Consider the following 25,487-nt stretch of genomic DNA (forward strand, 5'->3'; position numbering starts at 1 on the left):
CCATAGATCCAGTAATTCCACTAGTGGGCATTTACCCAAACAAAACAAAAACAAAAACACTCTTTCTAGTTTCTTTTAATAATAATTTTTAAGGGGCACCTGTGTGGCTCAGTCGTTAAGCATCTGCCTTCAGCTCAGGTCATAATCCCAGGGTCCTGGGATCGAGCCCCACATCAGGCTCCCTGCTCGGCGGGAAGACTGCTTCTCCCTCTCCCACTCCCCCTGCTTGTGTTCCCTCTCTCGCTGTGCCTCTCTCTGTCAAATAAATAAATAAAATCTTTTTAAAAAAATAATAATTTTTTAAAGCCAGTAAGCAGACACAATTGAAAAGTAAACAAGTTAAAAATATATATATATAAGAAAGAGCAAAGACACATCCTTCACTCCACAATAAGCACAGAGCTCTATTAGTGTTTCCCCACCAACATCCCATGGGAGGCCTAGCTTTCCGTGTGCTCAAGAGTACTCTCCACCATTGTGCAGGGAGACCAGACAGCATTCAGATGTGACGTCAAATCGAACTTGTACTGGCACTGTTGAGTTCAAGGTCATCCGTTTGTGCCCTGACTGAAGTGGGTTTAATCCTGCGTGCGTGCTGGATCCCATAGCCAAAGTAGATAGCCAACCCAATCAGCATCCAGACACTAAATCGGATCCAGGTGCCAGCTGCCATCTGCATCATAAGGTAAACATTCATAAAGATGCTCAGGAGTGGGAGGAGAGACAGAGCAGGGACCTTAAAGTAAAGGGGAGTGGAGCTCTGTGGCTGTCTCCAGATGACCCCAGTGATCCCAGTGATGAGCACCAGGAGCAGCACAACCACTATAATCAGTACTGCATCTCCGGAAAGCAGCAGAACTGGCCACTGAGCCAGCGCCAGGCCAAGAAGAGTCAGCAGCAGGGCAAGCAGTGAGGAGCAAACGTAGACAACCAGGCCAGAGAATGCGGTGGGGGTGGGGCTGCCTGGATAAAAGAGTCCCCACATGGTCAGCTTCTCCAGCACAGGTCCGCTGTTCCGCTGCGCCCCTGCTGCATCATCTTCATCCTTCATTTCAGGCTGATACCTGACGATGAGAACACAAATAGCCACCAGGGAGTATGTAAGCAGGGTCCCAATCGACATGAGTTCCACAAGAGCGGTGAGTCCAAAGAAGAATGTCACAAAAGCTGTGATAATGCCCAAGGCCACAGTGGCCATGATGGGGAGGTCTGTCCTGGTGTACATCCTGGCAAGGACACCGAACAGGAGGCCATCGTCTGCCATCACATAGATCATCCAACGAATGAGGAACATAGAATCCAAGATGCCGGTAGAAAGAGCACAGAGGGCTCCAACAGCCACAATATAGCAGGCAGGGGCCCAGCCAATATGGAGAAATGCCTCCGGCAAGGGGCTCCCAGGTTGAAGCTGGTAGTAAGGCACCATGAGCGTAAGTGCTGCAGAGACACCAAAATACACCAAAAAGCAGATGAACACTGAAATCACAATGCCCATGGGGACAGAACGCTTTAGATTCTAGGCTTCTTTGGCAGCAGTAATAATGCTGTCAAAACCAGTAAATGCATAGAAATAGGTAGCTGTTCCACAGAGAATTCCCTCAAAGCCAAAAGGCAGAAACCCTCCAGAGCCCAGAGGACCCAAGCTAGAAGTGTCATTGAGTCTAGACATGGTCATTATGTAGTCCTCTTCTGTGAGCTTCCAGTTGTGCAGGTTCCCCTTAATGAACCCAGAGATGATGACAAAACCAAGAACCAAAAGATTCACCACTGTGAACACCATAGTAACCAGGACAAACTCACTAGCCCTCAGAGCCAGCAATCCGGTGAGCAACACCACCAGGCCCACAGCAAAGAAGTCTGGATATTCTGTAAGGACATAGGGAACATACAGTGAGATCCTCTCACTCAAGTTCCGAGAGATCCAGTTCCCAATCAGGCCATCAAAAGCTAAACTCCAGGCCTGGGCCATACTGGCCGTACCAGTAACACAAGATAGGATAAGGTTCCAGCCAGTGATGAAAGCCCAGAGTTCACCCACAGTGACATAGCTGTAGAGATATGCAGAAGCAGATTGGGGAACCTGGGCCCTAAACTCTGCATAGCACAGAAGACAGGGCAGCCACCAAAAAGCAGATCACAATGGATGGTCCTGCTATTTCACTGGCCACCTCGTCAGCCAGGACATACACACCTGCACCCACTGTGTTGCCCACACCCAGGGCCACTATATCCAGAGTGCTCAGTCTTCCGGCAGGAGAAATCTTAGCCACGTATTGCGCCAGTGTATGTCTACGTACCAGCTTTTTACCAAACCTGCAAAGTGCCTTGCACAGCATTCTAGATGAAACCGAAGAGGAGTCTAGGATCAGAGCACTGTAGCAAGTGCAGAGAGCCCAGAGTCTCCGACTGGGTTCAGTGAGGCTGAGTTAAGCCAAGCTGGGTTGGGGCTGCCAAGTTCAGGTGCTCAGGCTTCAGAGCTGCTGCTTTGTATTTCATCTTACGTGTGCTCTCCCTCCAGGATGCCTAAGACACAGTAAACAATAAATATTTACTGAACCCATATTCAACCCACCAACCAAAGCTCAGGAGTCACATGTCACCTGTTGCAGCCCAAATATCACAGAAATGGACACCAAAGGACATTACAGAAAAAATCAGCTCTGCTTTCCCCCCAGAAAAAGTGCCAAATACCTCCCAACATTCTGCTTTTTTACGCACCACATGACATAATCCCATTTGGGTTCGTCTAACTCATGTAGCTTCATGTACTAATTAAGCTGTAAGACACAACAGGGCATGAATTTATTGTGCAATAATTCACACGCGGGATGTTTGCGCAGTGCTTGGGCGTGAGTTATGACACATTAATTCACGGCCTAGAGGGCCTCGTTGCAATTACAGACCCATTTTTTTAAATATCATCTGAGTTTAAAATACAAAAATTGGTCCCCCAGTCTTAAAACCCTTACCCCCAAATCAGCTAGCCAAGGTCAGATGGTATTTTGCCCCCCTTCCTCCTTGTTTTGCATTATCCGTTTAGCTGTGCTGATGGCCAAGGAAGTACAGTCCAACCCTTCACCTTACACACGTAGGCCCACAGGGCACTGTGAGATGAGAGAAAGAGGGAGGAAGGGGCAGGGCCTTCCTAACTATCTGCCAGAATGGGAGGAACAGGCTGTTGGGTATGGAAACACAGGAAAAATGGGTGCAGCCGTCAGCCCAGGGTCCGTGACTAAGAAGGGAGAAGAGTCAGAAAGGCCATTTTATGAATTCAGACGTTCAATAAACTTCACCCAAAGAAACCAGGCAAAATTCACTACAATTTTTATGTCCACAGTTATGAGAGTGTGATGGGCAGGGAGAAAAGAAATGTCACCTAGCTCAGTCGCTCACAACCAAAACAATTCCTTCTGTCTCCTCCTTCTCTAGGTTCCAGGAAAAAAGGAGAGCTCACTTCTGTAGACAATGCTCCTCACTGGCCACACCATGCTCTATAAACACCCTATACCATCTGTGATGTCAGCTGCCAGCCACCTGGAGAATCTGCCCTGCTCTGTGAGCTTGTATTAAAACACTCACTTATAACTCCCTATTAATTTTTCACGAGGAGTTATTTTTAACTCCCTCAAACCATTGTCTGAATATGCCAAATATATTTTCTTAATGAACGAACCCGGCGTGTGGTTCCTCCTTCCCCTACACCCCTGCTGCTATTCAAATGGTCCCCTCCTCATAGGGAGCAAGGCTTTGGATGAGCAATTCACAGCAATGTCCCGGAAATGAGTAGTGCAGAAGAGACAGAACAAAGTCATGCAACCCCCACTCTCCTCCCTACTCAGGCTTCAGTTTTGAGAGAATTTTAGGAAATGTTGTCAGGAGGTTTTAAAGACAGAAAGATCAAGTCAAAACCAAAAGAACTTCCCTACAGATTATCAAAAGGAACCCTTATGTTATTGGGTCAGACCTTCCATCTTCAAATCCATCAAGACTCCTTATTTGCCACCCACCGGTTCCAGTGCTCTGATTTACTAACAAGCGCACGAGATAGGTAAGGAGGGTCAATTCTTAACTTATGGGATCTCTCTATACTATAAATGTGATTGAGGTGTCTCCCACTCACCCCGGGCTTCAAACCCTTCAGTGGTTTCCCCACTGCCCTTCTTTTATAATCCTTCCTTCTTTCATAACCTGACCTGCACTTATTCCTCTAACCTCATCCCCTACCCACTTCCTGTTCCAGCTACAAAATTCTACACTCACTCTGTTCCCTTGCCTCTAATGCCCTCTCAAGCCCACTTTGCTTAGCTAAGCCCTCTTATCTTTCAATTCCCAGCTCAGAAACTGCCTCCCCAGGAAGGTTCCCCTGATCCTTACGCTGACTTCCCTATGTGTTCTCAAAGCAGCTGGGCTACCCCCATCAATCCTCAAGTATCAAAATTCCAGGGGTACGTGGGTGGCTCAGCCAGTTAAGTGTCCAACTCTTGGTTTTGGCTCAAACTTGATCTCAGCAGGGAATCTGCTTGATATTCTCTCCCTCTCCCCCTCCCCCTGCTTGCTCTCTCTCTTTCTCCCTCTCTCATATAAATACATAAAATCTTTTTTTAAAAACCCAGTTCAGCTGCCTGTCTCCTCCTGCGAGTTAGGTGCTTAATAAATATTTGTTGAACAAATGTACAAACTGAGGAGAGAAACCTGAAAGAGCACATAATCCAGAATTCCCATCTACTTGACCTTGAGATACAAACCTTGTAACCAAGCACCTTTATAAACCTGACTCAGGTAAATATATAAATGGTGTTACCTTCCTTGTAGAAGGCAATCAAAATGGAAAGTGTAGAGGGAAAACAAACTGTGATAAAACCTTGACCACAGATCATTCAGGGCAGGTATAAGCCACACAGAGGTGATAAAGAATTGTTTGTCTTTGAACGCTTGTTTTAAAAATATCGGGCGACCTTGGGTTATAGGCAACCAGCCACCCACACCCAGAGAGAGAATCCCCACTTTTTCGAAGGCATCATGTCCAGGACCTATCATCTAGGCAGGATGCCCTAAGGCAAAGGTGCTCACCTCGAGGGACAGAAGGAAGCCTAATGAAGACACCTAGGGAACATTTTCAAACTTAGATCCTTTCCCTCTGGAGATTCTTGTCCACCTACCCCCTCACTTCCCAGGACTGGTCTAAGCCACCCCAACTGACAAGAAATTGTCCTACCTTTCAAAGGCAAGATGTTCTAAAAGCTTCCTTCAGCTTTTAGTAATTAGGGGTAAAGGCTGTACAGGTAGACTGTTCAGCTTCAAATCACAAATCACAACTCAACCTGTGGACAAATTAGTTCCCCTCTCAGTGCTTTCATTTCCACAAATGGGAGTAAAAGTAAATAGCTTATATGGTTGTTGTGAGGAGTAAGTGAAATGATGCTTGGGAAGTACTCAGCTCAGTGTCTGGTAACCATATGCAAATAATATAATCTACCTAATATTTAATGTTAACATCTGATCCAAAGTCCCCAAACTTTGAAAAGCAATTAATCTTTATAAATGTCCAGTCTCAAAATCATGCACTGAAATTCAAACTTGTTAGCTAGCCATCATGAGAAAAATGAAAACTGCTTTGTTTTTTTTTTTTTTTTCATATAATTCGCTTTGAAATTCTAAGGACTCTAATTAGACACCCTCATACATGTTGGTGCTAAACACTCTGCAGTCCTAGGCTGACTGAGTTAGACCAAGCATTGAAAAATGCAAGGCTTGGGGCACCTGACTGGCTCATTGAGTAGAGTCTCTGACTCTTGGTCTGGGGGTTGTGAGTTCAAGCCCCACTTTGGGCGGGGAGCCTACTGAAAAATAAAAACAGAGGTCAAAAAAGAAAAGAAAAATACAAGGCTCAAATACAATAATTATAATACTATCTTTGTCCACAGATGCCTCATCTTATTCCCAGAAGAAGCAGTGCTGGATACAAAGTGGCAAGAGCGAAGAACATTATATCAAAAATTTCGGATTTGAGCCCTGGCTCTTTCACATAACTATATAATCTCAGGTAATTTGCTCAATCTCTCTAAACCTCAGTTTCCCCGTCCTTAAGGAATCTTACTTCACTTTCCTTGCTGGATCAATATGGGAATTCAATGAGAAGAGACAAACTATCACAAGCTGTTACTGGGAGTGTCACTGATGGCACCATCTCGAAGCATAGTCTTAGTGGAATTAACAATGCACACACCTTCCCACCCCACAACCCCTCTCCTGGGTACCTACCCCAAGGAAACTCTCTCCTGAGTCCATAAGGAGACTCAAATGAGCACGTTCATTACAAGACTGTGGTCACTAGAGGTTGGAAGCTATGCCAGCATCTGTTACTAGAGGAATTTATAAATAAAATGTGCTATACATACACGAGGAAGTAACTCACAGCAGTCGGAAATAATAAAGTAGATTTACAGATAGCAACATGGGTAGATTTCAGAAACAATGTTACCTAGGAAAAGCAAAAGTATGTGTATGGCACAATGCCATTTATACGCATGTTAAGAACAGCCCCAAAATGCTATGTGTTTGTCAAGGATACACCTACATCTGCTAAAATGTCATGTCATTCCTCTGCTTAAAACCTTCTGCTGGTGTCCCTTTTCTACTCAGAGTAGAAGCCAAAGTCTGCATTTACAATGGCCTACAAAGTCCTACAGTATTTGCACTGACCAAGCTACATCTCAGTTTCCTGCTTCTCCTTCTTCCCATTCATTGCTTTCTAGCTATTGGCCTTCCAACCATTCTGGGCTCCAACATACCAGGCAAGATCTTACCTTAGGGCCTCTGTCCTTGTCGTCCCCTATAAATGGACCACTTCCACCCCAGAGAGCCACGTGGTTGTTCCCTTCACTGCATTTGGTGAAACACCACCTTTGTAGCAAGCTTTCCTTGATCACCCCATATAAAACTGCAGTCTGATCCTGACCACCCACCACAGACAGTTATCACTATTTAAGGTACTGTTTTACTTACTTATTTGTTATGATTTGTCTCACTCCAACAGAATTTAAGTTCCACGAAAGCAGAACTTTTTTTATTATTTTGCTCCTGCTTGTATTCCTCGTACCTACAACTTCACCTGACACAGTCGGCACTGTGTATTTGTTGAATGGATGAGTGTATCTAAATATACATAGAGGGGTGCCTGGGTGGCACCGTCGGTTAAGTGTCTGACTCTTGGTTTTGGCTCAGGTCATGATCTCAGGGTTCTGGGATCGAGACCCACATCAGGCTCCACACCTAGAGCAGAGTCTGCTTGAGACTCTCTCTCCTCCCTCTGCACTTCCCCCCTGTGTTCTCAATCTCTCTCTCTCTCTCTAGGATAAATAAAATCTTTTTAAAAACAAAAATAAATAGGGGCACCTGGGTGGCTCAATGGGTTGAGCCTCTGCCTTCAGCTCAGGTCATGATCTCAGGGTCCTGGGATCGAGCCCCACGTTGGGCTCTCTGCTCAGCAGGGAGCCTGCTTCCCCCTCTTTCTCTGCCTGCCTCTCTGCCTGCTTGTGATCTCTGTCAAATAAATAAATGAAATCTTTTAAATAAATAAATAAATAAATAAATAAAATAAGAATAAATAAATGTACCTATAAAGCATGGATTGGAGGAGCATTTGTTAAATGCCTAAAGCAAATGCCTCTAGTGAGGAGGGGAAATGAGAATAGAGATAAAGATGAAAAGGAAAAAGAAAATGCTTTGAAAAGGGGCCTGACGGGCGGTGATGCCAGCATGCCATGACTGACAGGGGGAATTGACCCCCTCCAGGCACTGCAGGTTCAACAAAGGAATTGCAGGAGACAATGCTGTGAGAGTACCTGGTACAGAGCCTGATAAATGGCAGACTCAATAGATTTAAACTGAAGGGGACCCAGAATCCTGCAATCGTCAGGATGTGGAGTATACAAAGAACATCTGCTAGAAAGAGGGTGGAGAACAAGGGAAGATGGGGCACCCCTCTTACTAGTTCCCTCTGAACCCATGTCCCTTTTCCCAACTCCTCTTTCTCCTTCATTCCCTTCAGCTGTCTCTGGAAGGTCCTGTAGCTGGCACTAAGGATGCCTGCACCACAGTTCTCTCTCTTTCTGGGGAACCAACCCAGCCACCTACCTCCCCACAAAGAGTGCAACAGTGGTTCTTCACATTTGCTGAATCATAGACTCCTCTGAGGTTGCTCACCTCAAAGAAGAAGAAGAAGGGGGATGATGATGATGAAGAGAAGAAGAAGAAGAAGAAGAAGAAGAAGAAGAAGAAGAAGAAGAAGAAGAAGAAGAAGAAGAAGAAGAAGGAGGAGGAGGAGAAGGAGAAAAAGAAGGAGGAGGAGGAGAAGAAGAAGTAGCAGTAGTAATAGTCGTCGTCGTCGTCATTGTCGTTGTCGTCGTCGTCATACTCTTCTGAAGTCCATCCAGGGACCCTAGGCAAGAATCTCAGAGGAGGACCAACTGAATGGCAGGGTGGGAGATGCTTTTGATCATTCATTTCTCTCAACTCTGTCATGCAGGGTGGTCCTTGGGCTCTCCCCACTTTTACTGAAGATGAGTGAAAATGGGCCTACAGACAGAGTAGGAAGATACCAGGGAAGCAACACAAAGAACAAAACACATGGGAATTAAATAATCATAATTTATGACTCCAGCAGAAGCAGGCAGAACAAACAGATGAACAATCAGACTTACAGAGGAAGAAGTAAACCCATGACTGGGGAATCCTGAGAAAGTCTATCTGCAATCCAGTTCATAACAATACAGAGAAACATCTTCCTCAAACACCCTTTCTCCATGAAATAAGCTGCAATTATTCCAATGGTTTATATTCAGTCCAGACTCTCTGACCCAGCTGTCAGTGTCCCGTCCTAATTCCCCCCTTCCCTACGGCCCATCACCTGTTACCTAACTCAGCTCCTCACATCCTGACTTACCCTTCCTGGGATGAACCCTGCCCTGCCAGAGATGCCCTCCTCTCTGCTTTCCATCCAGTCTTTAGACCCTCTAGCTTTCCTCAGCCCTATTCTACAATTTCCCCCCATATCTAGGAAGACTTTCCTAAGACATCCTGATTGATCCCCCATCTCCAACCTTCCTGCGCTCTCGGCCAGCATTTACAGCCGGTCCTGATGCTCAGCTGAAACTAATTTCCCCTTTCAGTCTGGTGGTGTCCTGGGTGTGTCACTTAAATTCCTTTACAGTCTAAAAGCTTCCAGAGGGCAGGGCCAGGATCCATGTACCTCCTCCTTCTGAATTCCACACTCCCATCCCCAACCCTCACTCCCCAGGACAAGGACCTGCTCATAATTGTACCAAGTAACCAAAAGAGGCATTTAGGACAGAGGATATGAATATATAGATGTATTGATCGACTCCTTTATCTCGAGATTCCTAGAAATAGGGGTTTTTTTTTAACTTTTTCATTTTTTGGAAAGAGAGAAAGGGCCAAAGAGAGATGGAAACAGGAGACTGGAACATGCACCATCATTGATTTCAAGAGCATTTCCTGAGGACATTTCCTAATGAGGGCTCTGGGTCTGTGAATCTCAGTCTAATTAGGAAACAGTCTCTCCCAAAGGAGGTGCTTGGCGCAGGGGAGGTACTTAAAGAAACGCAGAGAGAGGCCAGGGAACATGAAGCCAGCTTGTATGAATTCCATAATGCCCCCAGCTCCAAACCCTTCCCTCCCTCCTCCTCCCTCTGTCTCTCTCAGTCTCTGAGCTCATTCCAAACTCCAAAACAAAAGTTCCATCCCAAGTCGCCAAGAAGAACTCCTGTCAAATCCAACAATCCACCCACTAAATTGCAGGCTGTCTTGTTTTCCCAGACGGCCCCACCCACTCTCCTCCATCCTGGAGGTCACTGTGTTCACTCCTCTCTCTCTCTGAGAAGGGTACTGCCCTTACTCTGGACCTTTCCTTTTCAAAACACTCTTCCAAGTTAAGTTCCTTTCCAAGCAGTAAGTTCCACTGGTTCCCATGGTTGGGTGTTAACCCTCCTGCCAGTCAGGAAGTTGGCCTTGTGGCTCCTCCTGAATGGCTTCAAATACAGTTTGGATACCAGTTGCTTTGCTAGAAGTTTGGTAAAGACTTGAGAGGAAGGCTAATGAGCCTGTTCAATAATTATTTTCAGGTGCTCAAAGTTTCAGAGGAGGGACTTTAAACACAACATCTTCAGAAATCATATCAATCTCTTTCTGTCCAAGCCCAGCTCCTTCCCTGATCCCAAATTATATAAATTCTCTCATCCACCTTAAAATTTCCAGAGAATGAAAACTCCAGAGCCAATCAAACCAGGGACTCCCAAACAAACAAGTGTAAAGTTTTCTGGATAGCTGAGCTTTCCAAGAGTTTCCAAAGTCCTCATCCAAGCAGCCCTGCAACTCTGGAAGGGGGAAGACAGGAATACAAGATTAGAGGCTTTGGGTTCAGGTCAAGAGATTGAAATAACAGCAAGTGTGGTGTACGTAGTACACCCATATTTCCAAAGTGGAAACAGTTCAGAATACAAGCGAAAAAGTAAACAGAGCAAAAGCCATCATGAATGCTGGGGCCAAGTCTCATACCCAAGCATAGAAGGAATTTGTTAACAACCCAAAGGAAAAATGGAATCTTCTCATTTTCTCTTTCTGTTGGTGCCTTGTCTAGAAGTATGCGTGTGTGTGTGTGTGTGTGTGTGTGTGTGTGTGTGTGTGTGTGTGTGTCTAATCGTGGTCATTCATTTATTCATTCAACAGATATACTTGTCCCCAATTATTCACCACTGCTATAATTATGGCAAATAAAAAACCACAAAAATCCCTCCACTCAAGTTGCTTACATTCCTGCAGGAGGAAGCAGACCATAAACAAGTAATAAGAATATAGACTGTGTCAGATTTGTGATCAGTGCTGCAGAGAAAAGTAAAACAAGAGAAGGCTAGGATGTGCTCATGGTGGGTGTTGTGATTTTGAGACGGGTGGTCCAGACAGCCTCATGAGCACACTGCTCTGCAACCATCACCAGCATCCAGCTCTGGAACTTGTTCATCTTCCTCAACTGACACTCTGTACCCATTAAACAGTAAATTCCCATTCTTCCCTCCCCGCAGCCCCTGGCAACCATCATCCAACTTTCTGTCTCTATAAATTTAAATTCTCTAGGTACCTTGTGTAAGTGGAATCATACAGTGCTGTCCTTTGGTGCCCAGCTTCTTTCACTTAGCATGATGTCTTCAAGGTTCACCCATGTTGTAGCATGTATCGGAATGTTCTTCCTTTTTAAGGTAGAATAATATTGCATTGTATGTATGTACCACCTCTTGTTTATCCATTCATCCACTGATGGGCATGTGGGTTGTGTGGGTTGTGAATATGGGTGTATAAATCTCTTTCTGAGTCCCTGATTTCAGTTCTTTTTTTTTAAGATTTTATTTAATTATTTGACAGACAGAGATCACAAGTAGGCAAAGAGGCAGGCAGAGAGAGAGAGGGAGAAGCAGGCTCCCTGCTGAGCAGAGAGCCCGATGTGGCGCTTGATCCCAGGACCCTGGGATCATGACCTGAGCCGAAGGCAGAGGCTTTAATCCTCTGAGCCACCTGGGCGACCCCCTGATTTCAATTCTGAGGGATATATACCCAGAAGTGGGATTTATGGATCACACAATAGTTGCATATTTAATTTTTTGAGATGTCACCGTGCTGTTTTCCACCATGGCTGTACGATTTTACATTCCCACCAGCAATGCACAAGCATCCCGATTTCTGGGCATCCTCATCAATACTTGTTGTCTTCTCTTTCTTTAATAGCAGCCAATTCAATGGGTGTGAAGTGGTACTTGGCTATTTTTGAGGCACAACAGGATGCCTATGGGGCTGGGACAGAATGAGCCAGCAAGAAACAGTAGGGGATGAGGTCAGAGAGAAAGGAGGAAGCCAGATCCTTCACATAGGGCCTGAGAATCACTGTGAGGACTTTGGGTTTTACTCTGAGTGTGATAGAAACCTAGAAAAAGTGATAGTTTCATATTTTGGCTACTGATTTTCATGTTTTTTGGACAAAGTATTGGGTTTTCAAACTAAGGAAAGGCTTTCTCCAGAGTTTGGAAACAAGGCATGGAGACAAGTTTTGCAGAGACCTCAATAGATGTCTGATGCTCTGACAACAGAGGAGGGCTGAACAAGCTGTATTCTTGCATCTATCTCCCTCTCTAGATGCCAAAGAAGAGATGCCATACAGTGGCATGGGACAGTGACATGGGACAGTGACATGATGGATTGCTTTCATTGAAAGTGTTCATGTTATGAATTATCTCTAGGCAGAATTCAATCACTTAAAAATCAAACAAAAGTCATTTTAGTGTCATTCACCATTTTGGGTTATTCCCACCATTACTGTGGATAATCAAGAGCTGACATGGAGATAAAGGGCGCTTTTTCTGGAACCTAGTGAAATACAGGACTGCAAAGACAGAGGTAGGTAGACTCTCAGAAAGGGGGCAGGAACTATGTGAATCAGGCACTTGTAATCCTTGCAGATTTAAATAGATGAATCCAGTCCCAAGCCCCAGATGCCTCAGGAAGGACTGTCAGAAATGTCTGAGATGATCAGTGCTGGAGAGAGAAAGGGCCCCAAAGGGAAGCCTGAAAACACATTTCTGAGAGGCAAAGAGTACCTCTCATAACCTCACTTCCCCCAGGCGACAGGGATGGAAGCTTCTACATCAAAATGAGAAGTCCAAGGAGTTATAGATTTTCTCAACAATAAATAATCTGGAGAGAATGGCTACCCAACCACTGTTTATAAATGTTAGAAAATACACACTTGTGTGTGTGGGCTGGGGAGGGAAATGGAGGGTAGAGAAGGAGAGAATTATGGGGTTGTCCCCACTGGGAAAGGAGGAGGGACAGAAATCAATTTTCACCATGGCATTCTTAGGATTCAAATGGAGGTTAAGGGAGGAAAGTATAGTAAAACTTAGAAACCTAAATAAGTAATTTCTCTCAGCAAGGAAACAGGCCATGTACTGCTAGGTTCTGTGTGCTGTTTTTCTCTCCATCTGAGGACCACCTTATTCAACCTCCAGTCTTAACCTAGTATGATCACCACTCATCCCCCAGGAGAAAGAGACTCCACAGCTTGCTTCACATCATAGTTCCCAACTCCTTTCCCTTCTCTGTGGGCTCATTACAGAAGTCCTAGGTTACCTTTAAGCCTTCAAATATGTATAATAAAAGTGGGACTAGGATATAGGAGAAGGCCGCTCTTCCTCCTCTCCTCAAGTGGAAAAATAGTAGACCTAGGTAGAAGGGGAACTTTTAGGTCATTCATTCAGTCATTCATCCAGTAAATATTAAGCACCTTCTAAATGCCAGTCCTTATGCTTGACCCTACAAACACAATGGGGAGGAACACCTGTTCCCTGCCTGTGTGCCATTCATTGTCTTTAAGAATGTTCTCATGGGGCACCTGGGTGGCTCAGTCAGTTAAGCATCTGCCTCCAGCTCAGGTCATGATCTCGGGGTCCTGGAATCAAGCTGCAAACTGGGCTCCCTGCTCCACAGAGGCCTGCTTCTTCCTCTCCCTCTGCCTGCCACTCCAGCCCCACCCCCGCTTGTGCTCTCTTTCTCTCTATCAAATAAATAAAGTCTTTAAAAAAGGAAGAAGAAGAAGAAGAAGAAGAAGAAGAAGAAGAAGAAGGAGGAGGAGGAGGAGGAGGAGGAGGAGGAGGAGGAGGAGGAGGAGGAGGAGGAGGAGGAGGAGGAGGAGGAGGAGGAGGAGAAGGAGAAGAATGTTCTTATATAGGGGCACCTGGGTGGCTCAGTTAGTTAAGCATCCACCGTTAGCTCAAGTCATGATCTTGGGGTCCTGGGATCGAGCCCTGTATTGGGCTCTCTGCTTAGTGGGGCATCTGCCTCTCCCTCTCACTCTCTCTCTGTTCTATCTCTCTCTCGCCCTCGCTCTCTCTCTCTCAAGTAAATAAAATCTTTTTTTTAAATAATGTTCTTACAGATTTTCCTGCCCCAAATGTTTAACCTGAATCTAATGATAAAAAATGATCCATCTACAAAACAACTTTCTATAGAAAGTTGACGTTCTATAAAACAACTGACCTGTGCCATTCAAAACTGTCAATGCCAGGAATGATAGGCTGAGAAACTGCTGCAGATTAAAGGAGAATCAGGAGACGCTATAATGAGACATAATGTAGAACCCTGGATTGCACCTGAATCAGGAAGAAACACTCTACTACCAAAAAAAAAAAAAAAATTGGACTATTAGTGAACTTTGAATAGAGACCATACCTCACACTCATATAAACACACACACACACACACACACACACACACACACACTGGAGAGAGGATGCAAATGTGGCAAAATATTAACAAGCCATCCTGGTGAAAGATAAATGGATGTAAATATACTATTCTTGGGACTTTCTGTAGGTTTGATATTTTTCTTTTTTTTTTTTTTTAAGATTTTATTTATTTATTTGACAGAGAGATCACAAGCAGGCAGAGAAGCAGGCAGAGAGAGAGGAGGAAGCAGGCTCCCTGCTGAGCAGAGAGCCCGATGCGGGGCTCGATCCCAGGACTCTGAGATCATGACCCGAGCCGAAGGCAGCGGCTTAACCCACTGAGCCACCCAGGCGCCCCGGTTTGATATTTTTCAAATGAAAAAGTTAGGAAGACTGGGGTGTCTGGGTGGCTTAGTGGGTTAAGCCTCTGCCTTTGGCTCAGGTCATGATCTCACGGTCCTGGGATTGAGCCCCGCATTGGGCTCTCTGCTCAGCAGGGAGTCTGCTTCCCTCTCACTCTGCCTGCCTCTCTGCCTACTTGTGATCACTCTCTCTCTCTCTCTCTCTCTCGTGTGTCAAATAAATAAATAAATAAGTCTTTAAAAAGAAAAGTTAGGAAGAAAACAAGACTGTCCCAGTGGTAAAGGTTATGGATTCTTATTCCCTGAATGACCTTTTATAAACCAGCATGCCATCGCTTTGGGTTGGAACAAAATCCTACCCAGGATGATCTAGCCCCAAATCAGGAACTTTAGATCAGAGGAGTGGGTGGGAAGATAGAAATCCTTTGTCTTTGATTTACAACCAAAATTGTCAGCAAGCAAAAATGATTGGAAAGAAACCACAACCTTGGCTCATGTTAGTACAGTTATAAAAACTACTTACTGTTATTGTCATTTTGTGGGACTAACACAAATTAATAAATCAGGGCCCTAAGCTTGAGCTCTAAGAGGCACCGGGGAACATGTGCAGAGATTGGAGGCAGAGAAAAATGGTATTTGACAAATAGGGGGACCAGGTATATGTGTAAGAATTAGGGATACATGGAGAGAGGGAGAGGGGTGAAAGAGAACCAGAATTTGTTGAGCTATAAGAAATGCACATATGTTATTTAGTTTAACAACCAAATGAAATAAGTATTATTATTCCACTTTACAGACTGAGAGGTGAGACAACTGTCCTAAGCTCATAACAGCCAGTAAAAAGAAGAGCTGGAATTTGAACTTTGCTCTTTGTTACTTCAAAGACTATGTTCTTTCTACTGTAGCACCTTACCTCCACAAAGAGTCAAGACTCTAGAACTTGGTCATTAAAGGAGTATTTGAGCCAGTTCTTATCTTTGAGTCCAGGTCACCCTCTGCCGATGTCTTCATTAATAGATATTAATAGATATTAATGAACCAGAGCTAAAACTAAAGGGATCATTAAATCGGAAGGCTCCATCTAACCATGTCCTGCCAAAATCCTAACCCAGTCTTGGCAGGGGGTGGTGGGGGTGGTGGACTGCCTGGCTGGCTCCTCCAATAGAGCATCTGACTCTTGACCTTAGGGTCTTGAGTTCAAAACCCACATTGAATGTAAAGATTACTTTTTTTAAAAAAGTAAAAGTCTAACCCAATCTAGGGTCAAAATGTCTCTAGACTATATTTTTAGATGCCAAGGAAGATTCCAAAGCATCCTCAAACCTATTCCAATAGTTCCCAGTTATGATTTTATAGCTAATTATAATTCCTACCCACAACTTTAATCCATCTCCTTTTGCTTGGCTTTTAGTAGAAATATAAGATAATAGCTCTCTAGTTGCCAAATATGTCACCCACCTGAGACTTCTTTCATCAGTCTATCCCAAATCTTTTCTAGTGACTACCTCATTCTTAAGAAGAAGAAGAAAAAAATCCTCAGTGGGGTCAGGAAGTGCTAGAAAAGGAAATGAAGCCTTCACTCTCATTGCATTAGGAAAATGGGAATGGGGACCAGATATTTCTAAAAATGCGAGCTCAATAGCAGGAAGATGGTTTCAATTTCCCTGAAAACCTAAAAACCTTCAGGTTTGCCCTTCCCAAACCTCAGCCATCACCCAAGGCTTCCAGATGTTGCTGGCACACACCGTAAGGAAACATCTGTCTCAAAGGACAGCCCCAAGTGGGACAAAGAAGAGTAGGAAGGCAGACGGTGCCAATTTAATGAGGATGGTTTAACAAAACATCTTTTTAAGTTTTCTAATTCACTTGGCCATTTGTTCCCCAGACTTGGCTGCCAATCAGGAGCAGACTGGGAATGTTTGCCAGAGAATGGCAATCCCCTCTTTATCCTTAACCCAGAGGACACAGTACCAGAAAAATGTCAGCTCTCCAGTCACTCCAAAATATGATTTCCCCATTCCAGATCCAAAACTTCATGATGATGCTGGGAAAAAGGACTTGAGCTCTGTCAGACTGATCGTTCTGGTTTGATTGTTGTTGACAGAGACCTGACCCAATAGAATATAAAAAGTGAGCATTAATGTTCCCCATTGTGACCCATGTCTCTGACCAGCTCTGAACTCATAGCATCTAAGAGCATTGTTAGTATTTACTAATCATCCATGGAAACAAGCACAAAGACCAATGGACATGAGCCATCAATATAGACTTCTCTGTTTATTCTTGTATCTCCTCATTATTTTTTAAGGCTCTTAAGAAATATGGACTTGAGATAAGGAATAATGAGTATTCCGAACATGCTGTTAGTATAGGAAGATCAAAAAAGAAGATAAAAGGGACGCCTGGGTGGCTCAGTTGGTTGAGCAGCTGCCTTCGGCTCGGGTCATGATCCCAGCGTCCTGGGATCGAGTCCCACATTGGGCTCCTTGCTTGGCGGGGAGCCTGCTTCTCCCTCTGCCTCTGCCTGCCACTCTGTCTGCCTGTGCTCACTCTCGCTTCTCTCTCTATGACAAATAAATAAATAAAATCTTAAAAAAAAAAAAAAGAAGATAAAGGACTGCCTTTCTATTTTAGTTTCAAAAAGAAGAAAACCCCAAATATATCCAAGAACAAGAGTATTGACAAAGCAGTTCCCAAGGACCCTGACTTTATTCAGGGAAATTGCATAAAAATTTGGATTAAGTCTAAGGAAATGAAATCAAATGAAAACCACTGGTTTCAGATATTTGCCGATCACCAACCTAGCCCTCAATTCAATTCAGCTGACATGAAGTCACTTAGACACTTAGCACCTTGTCCACACTAGACCTCCATCTAGTAGGTTCCTACAGCTTGAAAATAACTGCATATCCAGAGCCAGCCTCCTGCCATACTTCCCGGTCCACCCTCCTGGTCCATAAAATTGGTAACTCTACAAAATGAGATCCTCTCGGCTCTCAGATTCACCCAGCAGCCATCAGACAGTGCTGCCCTTCCTTGAAGCAGGATAAAGCCCTAAATCACATTCTTCCTGACTACTCTGCATTGCAGCAGATAACTGAAGTGTGAGTGCCCTCTACCCTCCTTCTGGAAAATGACACTTTCCTCAAGTCTTAAAAAGATTCTCTGTCTCTCTCTCACTCCCTCTCCCCATCTCTCCCCCAACCAGACCTGCAGTTTCCTGCTCTCTATTAAATCCAAACTTCCAAGATTGCATTTCCAAGGCTTTCTTTTCACTGTTCCTCTACCACTTGCTCCTGCTCTTAACCTTTTCTGTGGCTCCTGCTTGAATAGGACAAATCCTTACCCCACACATGCACATCTTGACATCATTAACATCAGCCCTCACACAAACTGTCCCTCTCTGCCTAGAACTCACTCTTTCGAAACCCTGTTCAACATGACCCTCCTTCCAGAAGCTTCTCTGGCCACACCTACAGATAGATATCTGAGCTCTCCAGTTTGCTCTCCTTGTGTCCCACTCTTCTCCTCATGAAAATCCAGTGGCATATCTCACTGACCTAGAACTCTGCACTGGGAGAACACCCAGTCAGGGAGGAGGGCAGGAGTAGTAGGTGAAGAGGTGGAGCCCAGAGCTCCTACCTGATGACTTTCAGCTGGCCTTGCCTTCCCCAGCAGAAGCCTGATGTACAAAGAGTTAACTGGCCACCACAAAGGAAATAAACCCCAGACTCTACAGCCCAGTGTGGTGATGTCAACGATCTAAAATCAGAATGGAGGCCCAAATCTCTCTCGCTACAACAAAGTGAAAGTAGAAAGGAAATAACCTAAGTTGGCTGAAACCAAGTGCATTATCTGTGCCATTTATGATTTGCTCCTGTGTCATCCCCTTGATGTGTGACAACCGAACAGACAACACAGAGTTTATTACCTCCACTACTTTACTTAATTTGGAAAATAAGTCACCTCATGCTTTGGCATTAGGCAACTCCAAGTGTAATAACTATATGTAAGGCTTGCCTGCAGAATGGGGGAAGAGGACAATAGTCAAATGACCAAATGGTGTACAGAACAGGATTTCACTTGCTTCAGGAGAGGGAAGTATCCATGAAATGCCCTCGTCCTGTAAGCTCCCAGAGAAAAGGATTTCCTGTGTTTGCTACCATTTTTCCTGTACTGTCTGCACATCACTAAACAGATAGATTCTGCAGACTTTGGTTTGGGTCTAAACTGAGAAACTGGATGGTCCCTCAAGTAGAAACCACAAATAGTTTTTAAGTGAGAAAGACTGGATTCAATCTATTAAAGATCAGATTTCAACTAAGTGTAAATGAATATAAAGGCAAATTCCAAATTAGAAAATCCAGGCACCACAGTGATTCTTTGTGGAAAAGAATTCAAGCAAAAGCAATATTTTTCTTCCCCTTAATTATTAACACCAGCACTGTCACCCCCAAATCACCAGGCACTCATTTACACACTATGCAAGACAATGGTGGCAAACAGAGAACTCCCTCTGGAAACTTAAAATTAAGGGCATTTTCTGGATATTTCTTTCTCCTGAAGGAATTCTTCCCCACCTGCTAAAAAAAGTAAAAGACACATAAACTATGAACCGGAAAGGTCATTCCTAAGTCAGAAATGAACAGTTAAGGCGAGGGTATGTCAAAATCTCAGATGGCTTCATAGCTGGTGGGAAGTTAGGATAATAAGGACCTCGTTTTCCAGTGTTGGCAAGACTAGAGAATATCTTCTGTGCACTGTGGGTTAGCCTAAGAAGGCCCCATGGAAGAAGCGGCATTTACCCCATCTCAGCATTTTGTGTAACTGTTTCCCAGGAAAACATCAGTTCCGGCTACATCTTCAGCTTGGGCCATGATATAATAAATAGAGCCTCTTTTTGGCCTTCCTTCCATGCCCCCCACCAAAAACACAAAACAAACTCCACCATACCCTAAACCAGTAAATCCAGTTAGTTTGCTCAACGATACAGATTCAGTTAAGTATTTGATACAGATACTAATATAGATCTAGATGTTAAAATACAATAATAATTCTCAGTCTTGGTCCATGCAGAAAAGGAAAAGAGAGAGAATCATTTCCGTGTTACTTCTCCCCAGGGGAAAGATAAGTAAAGTTCGGACAGTTTCCCTGAAAGGTTGGAAAGAAGGCTGAAGTAGGGCACCTGGGTGGCTAAGCTGGCTGGGCCTCCAACTCTTGGTTTCAGCTAGGGTCATGGTCTCAGGGTCCTGGGATCAGCCTCCACCCCATGTCAGGCACTATGCTGGGCATGGAGCCTATTTGAGATTCTTTCTCTCCCTCTCCTTCTGCCCCTTCCCCCATGCTAAAGCTCAAGTAACCAAATACAGCTCATGCTAAAGAAAATAAACATCCAAACTTATCTCCCAGGAGTCTTCTGAGAACAACCTCACCAAATGGATCACTTACCAGGCATTTTCCCACCTATTATCTTACTTTGTACTATATTCTGTTTCAATGTTACTTGGAAGAATCCATTGTCTCCCTTTCTAAAATAAAAACTCCTGGGGCACCTCTGTGGCTCAGTCAGTTAAGAGTGTCAGTTAAGCGTCTGAATTCAATTCAGGTCATGATCTCAGGGTCCTGGAATCGAGCCCAACATCAGGGCTCCTCACCCAGTGGGGAGTCTGCTTCTTCCTCTCCCTCTGCCCCTCCCCTCATCTCTCTCTCTCTCTCTCTCAAATAAATAAATAATAAAATATTTTTTAAAAATTAAAAAATAAAATAAAAACTCCTAAAAATTTAATAAAATGGGGCACCTGGGTGGCTCAGTCAGTTAAGCATCTGACAGGCTCAGGTCATAATCTTGGGGTCCTAAGATCAAGCCCTGCATCTGGCTCCCCACTTAGCAGAGAGTCTGCTTGTCCCTCTCCCTCTCCTTCTGCCCTTTCCCCCAATTGTGCTCTGTCACTCTCTTTCTCTCTCTCTCAAATGGATAAATAAAGTCTTTTTTAAAAAAGTAATAGGAGGGGGACGCCTGGGTGGCTCAGTTGGTTAAGCAGCTGCCTTTGGCTCAGGTCATGATCCCAGCGTCCTGGGATCGAGTCCCACATCGGGCTCCTTGCTCAGCAGGGAGCCTGCTTCTCCCTCTGCCTCTGCCTGCCACTCTGTCTGCCTGAGCTCGCTCTCTCTCCCTCTCTCTCTCTGACAAATAAATAAATAAAATCTTTAAAAAAAAAAAAGTAATAGGAGGGCCGCTTGGGTGGCTCAGTGGGTTAAAAAAAAGTAATAAGGGCACCTGGGTGGCTCAGTCGGTTGGGTGTCTGCCTTCAACTCAGGTTGTGATCCTGAGGTCCTGGGATCAAGTCCCAAGTGGGGCTCCCTGCTCAGGGGGAGAGCCTGCTTCTCCCTCTCCCTCTGCTGCTCCCCCTGCTTGAGCTCTCTCACTCTCTTTCTCTCTCTGTCAAATAAATAAAGTCTTTTTAAAAACTAAAATTAAATAAGTAGAAACTCCTTAGGGTAGAACATGATTCATGTTCTATCAATGAGGTGAGAAACCATAATTCTACAAGTAAATATTACTAGGGGCAACCTAGACTTGAGCTTGAAGGTATGGCAGCCCCCAGACTATCTGCTCATTAGACCAAGAGGAAACACAGCCACTCCTCCAACTCACCTACCTACCCTACTACCCCCAGCACTACACCTCGCAAATCCCTTCCCAGTCTGGCAGAGGCTGAATTCCAAGTCAGTGAAAACCCATCCTGATGCAGACTAACACACATCAGACCAACTGTATATAAAGCAAGTCCATCCCCCACAAACATAGACCAAAATCTATGTAGATATAGACCAAAACATTTGTGCTTCCGTCCTTCAATATCTATGGAGTCCCTGCTACGTGCGGACACAACACTAGTTTCATTGCACCATTATTTGTGTAAACAATCAAATAGCCAGAGCTTCTCTAGAGGCCCTATAGACTCCAAATTGTCTAGTATCATTCTGGAATGGTTATGAACAAGTGGCTGTTCTTAGACATTCTGGGATAACTTCTGAAAAAACAAGAGTTAAATCCAATGTTCCTCATTCATGGTTTGACACATATACAGGTTTGGTTTCAGTCAGAATCCAGTTTTGGAAATTCTTAACATTTCTATCACACCAAAACAAGATGATCAAGTTGACAAATCAGAAAATCCTGAGCCTCTGCTTTTAGATGTCTTCAGAAACTAGATGGACTACCAGGAAGAATCAGAATTAGATTTTCCAAACAGGAATCTGAGAGAGAGATGGGGAGGGGTGCCTGACTGGCTCAGTCAGTTGAGCATCTGACTCTTGGTTTCCACTCAGGTCATGATCTCGGAGTTATGAAATCAAGCCCCACTTCTCCATTCTCAGCAGGGAGTCTATTTGATTCCCTCTCTCCTTCTCTGTCTGCCCCTCCCCACACTCATATGCTCTCTAAATCAATCAATCAATCAATCTTTAAAAAGGAAGAAGGGGCGCCTGGGTGGCTCAGTGGGTTAAAGCCTCTGCCTTCGTGGTCTGATCCCAGGGTCCTGGGATCGAGCCCCACGTCGGGCTTCCTACTCAGTGGGGAGCCTGCTTCCTCCTCTCTCTCCGCCTGCCTCTCTGCCTACTTGTGATCTTTGTCTGACAAATAAATAAATAAAAATCTTAAAAAAAAAAAAAAGGAAGAAAAAAGAGAGTTGGGTAAAGCCAAGAAAGGTGTGAGATTAAGGGATTAGAAAGTGATGTGATGGGGCGCCTGGGTGGCTCAGTGGGTTGGGCCTCTGCCTTCAGCTCGGGTCGTGATCTCGGGGTCCTGGGATCAAGCCCCGCATCGGGCTCTCTGCTCGGCGGTGAGCCTGCTTCCCCCTCTCTCTGTCTGCCTCTCTGCCTACTTGTGATCTCTCTCTCTCTTTCTCTGTCAAATAAATAAATAAAATCTTAAAAAAAAAAGAACGTGATGTGATACATTGATGTCAACAGTGAAAATCAATTTCTTCTCTCCTCCCCATATGATTCTCTAACTCCCCTTTTCTCAATCCCAAATCCTGTCAGCCCAGAACACCTAATAAAAGTCCTCAGGAGAAAACAATAGAAGGAAATCCATCTGCCTGCCCACTTATTTTCCAAACTACCACTGCAAGGTAGGATGGCTTTTGTCTACAATGAGCACTGATCCACATTCATTTTTCCCCCAAATTCCTTCCTTTCTTTCCAAGCACAGATTCCAGAAATCCTTCCAGTGGTCCCATCTATCACTATACCCTGTCTCTACATTTAGACTAGAGGTTGTGTGTGGTCAGAGTCCACGGATCCTTCTTCCATGTACCTCCTCCCAGTATACACCCTCAGTGGTAATACAACGCACACAAGGTGGCTTAGGAAAGGCCAACTATCTCTCTGGTTATCCTTCCTCACATCTTTAAATGTCCTTTTGTCTTCCCAGGTAAGTACTTGGCTGTTGTCTTCCGCCTGTCCTCTCTCACCACAATTTGCTTGGCTGCTCCCATAGCCCTAGTTAACTGCTCCACACTGCCACCTGCTCCTTTGGAAAGTTAATTTGTTTTTTGTTTTGCTGTAGGAAAGACACCAGATTCTCTGAACTACAGGAAAGTTGTATCATGCCTCAAAGTCCTGAGTTCTTATCCAAATACAGATCAGTGTGACTTCTCCATCAAGACCCATCTGGGGGCATCTGGCTGGCTCAACTGGTACAGCATGAGACTCTTGATCTCAGAGTCATGCGTTGGAGCACCACAATGAGCTTAGAGATTACTTAAGAAATTTGTAAAAATAATTTAAAATGTTAAAAAAAAACAGGGGTGCTTGGTGGCTCAGTTGATTAACCATCCATCTCTTGATTTCAGCTCAGGTCATGATCTCAGGGTTGTGAGATGAGCCTTGAGTCAGACTGCGCTGGGTGTGCCTGCTGAAGATTCTCTCCCTCTCCCTCTGCCCCTACACCCCCTCTCCCCTTCTCTAAAAAATAAATAAATAAATATTTTTAAAAGACCCATTTGCCACTCCCAGCTCATGTATCACGATGTACATCAAAGAGCCTCCACCACCCCTTTTTTAAGGGAGACACTTTATCCTTATTCCCTTGTTCTTTCTTTTTTTTTTTTAAGATTTTACTTATTTATTTGACAGATAGAGACCACAAGTAGGCAGAGAGGCAGGCAGAGAGAGAGGAGGATGCGGGGCTTGATCCCAGGATCCTGAGATCATGACCTGAGCTGAAGGCAGAGGTTTTAACCCACTGAGCCATGCAGGCACCCTTCCTTGCTCTTTCTAATCCCCAGACTGCTTTGTGATTTCTGCAATAATAAAAGAAAAATGAGATGAGGGTAAACCAAAAGAACATAATCCAAAAATCATTTTTTTATCACTTTGGAATATACTTGGTAAAGGAAATTTGTCCTTTCACATGATTTTGCTTAAACTAAGATCAAAATGAGCCTGCTTTCTGGAGGCACATAACCCATATCAATTGGTAATGAGAGAAGTTGCCCAAGAACTGCTAGAGGGCAAGAGAAAAACAACCTAGAAATCAACATTTGCCACATATAATCAATACAACTGGTGTCATGCGTGGATAAGTATTGTCTGGGCTTCTGGTGTCGAGGTACTGCCTACAGGGTACATGACAGGGAGGGGGGGCGCTGGCCTGAGAACAATTTAAGACTCCAAGGGCCTTAGAAATTAAAGATAACAAATATGTTTTGTGATAACAGCAAAATGCCTCTTGGAGACCCAGAAAGCCAGTCCTATTTCAGACATCTCCCCCAAGCCTTTATCAATCAATAAAAATGCCTATTATGTACATAAAATTGATAGATTCCAAGAGAGAGAGGACAGAGCCATCAAGTTTCAATGTTTATTTAGCACTGGCCCGTTTACAATATATTTGGGACCTCAGATAAGCCTCCATACAGTGTTTTAAAGAACACTAGGCAGCCACACCCCAGAGGAACTTGGCAATCTTTCCTCCTCCAGGCTGACCTGGCCGATACTCAATCCCCACCCCTGCTTTTTTAAATTAGATAAGAAAAGCGAGGAGATACCCTCAGCAGCTGTGAAAATAGATACCTAGCTCCTTCAGACTGGAGGAAGGAGACCCACAAGTCTTCTCTCCTACAGCAGACCGCTTTATCAAACTGGACCGGCTCTTCTTCCAAGTCCGCACCAATGCCCTCCCTAAGAAGGCCAGATACAGAGACTTTCAAAATCTCCAGTGAGAAAGGAGGCGTAACATGGATGGGGCAGCAGAGTCAGGTGGAAGATTCTTCATTCATTCAAGGAACGGGTCTAAGCATCCTATGTGCTAGGCCCTGTGGGAAAGACAAAGAGGAAGAAAGCAAGCTCCGCACTAGGCCAGAAAGGAAAGGCCAGGAAGGGGGGCATGGCAAAGAGGTGGGAAGGACACTAGAGGAGAAGTGCCAAGAACAACCTCCCTGAACTCATATTTTCCTCAGCAAAGCTGAGACGCTTTGTGGTCTAGAGGAGAATAGAGTGTAGGCCTCCATATCTCTCCAACCACCACAAACCTACCTATCCTTCCCAAACTCGCAAGGCCTCTGGTCAGCACCCCCTAACCCCTATGCAAAGTCTAGCTCTGGTGCCATGAAATGCCCTCTGCTCCAACACCACACAGCTTCGACACCCGCACCCGGGGGCAGTCCAAGCCCCGCCTACTTTCTCTCTGGCCCTGTCTCAGTTTTCTTGCCAACTCTATTAACACAAAAAAATCACTTACCCGTGGGCTTTTTCTACCTCAGAGGGGAAAGACCTGCGAAGAAAGTGCAAGCTAAACCCAAGGAGAGCTAAGGAGCTTGACCAAGAACTA

General features: G+C 44.6%; 1 protein-coding gene across 1 annotated transcript; it reads right to left on the reverse strand.

Annotated features, from left to right (window-relative positions):
• Window positions 1–511: 511 nt before the first annotated feature.
• Window positions 512–25,487, reverse strand: LOC125107148 (cationic amino acid transporter 3-like). The gene is given in 3 exon segments (XM_047741922.1): window positions 512–2,108; window positions 2,110–2,523; window positions 25,398–25,487. Coding segments are annotated over 2 exon segments (1,824 nt in total). The 5' UTR covers window positions 2,337–2,523; window positions 25,398–25,487.

This window comes from Lutra lutra, chromosome 8 (genome assembly GCF_902655055.1).
Source record: "Lutra lutra chromosome 8, mLutLut1.2, whole genome shotgun sequence".
Lineage (NCBI taxonomy): Eukaryota > Metazoa > Chordata > Mammalia > Carnivora > Mustelidae > Lutra > Lutra lutra.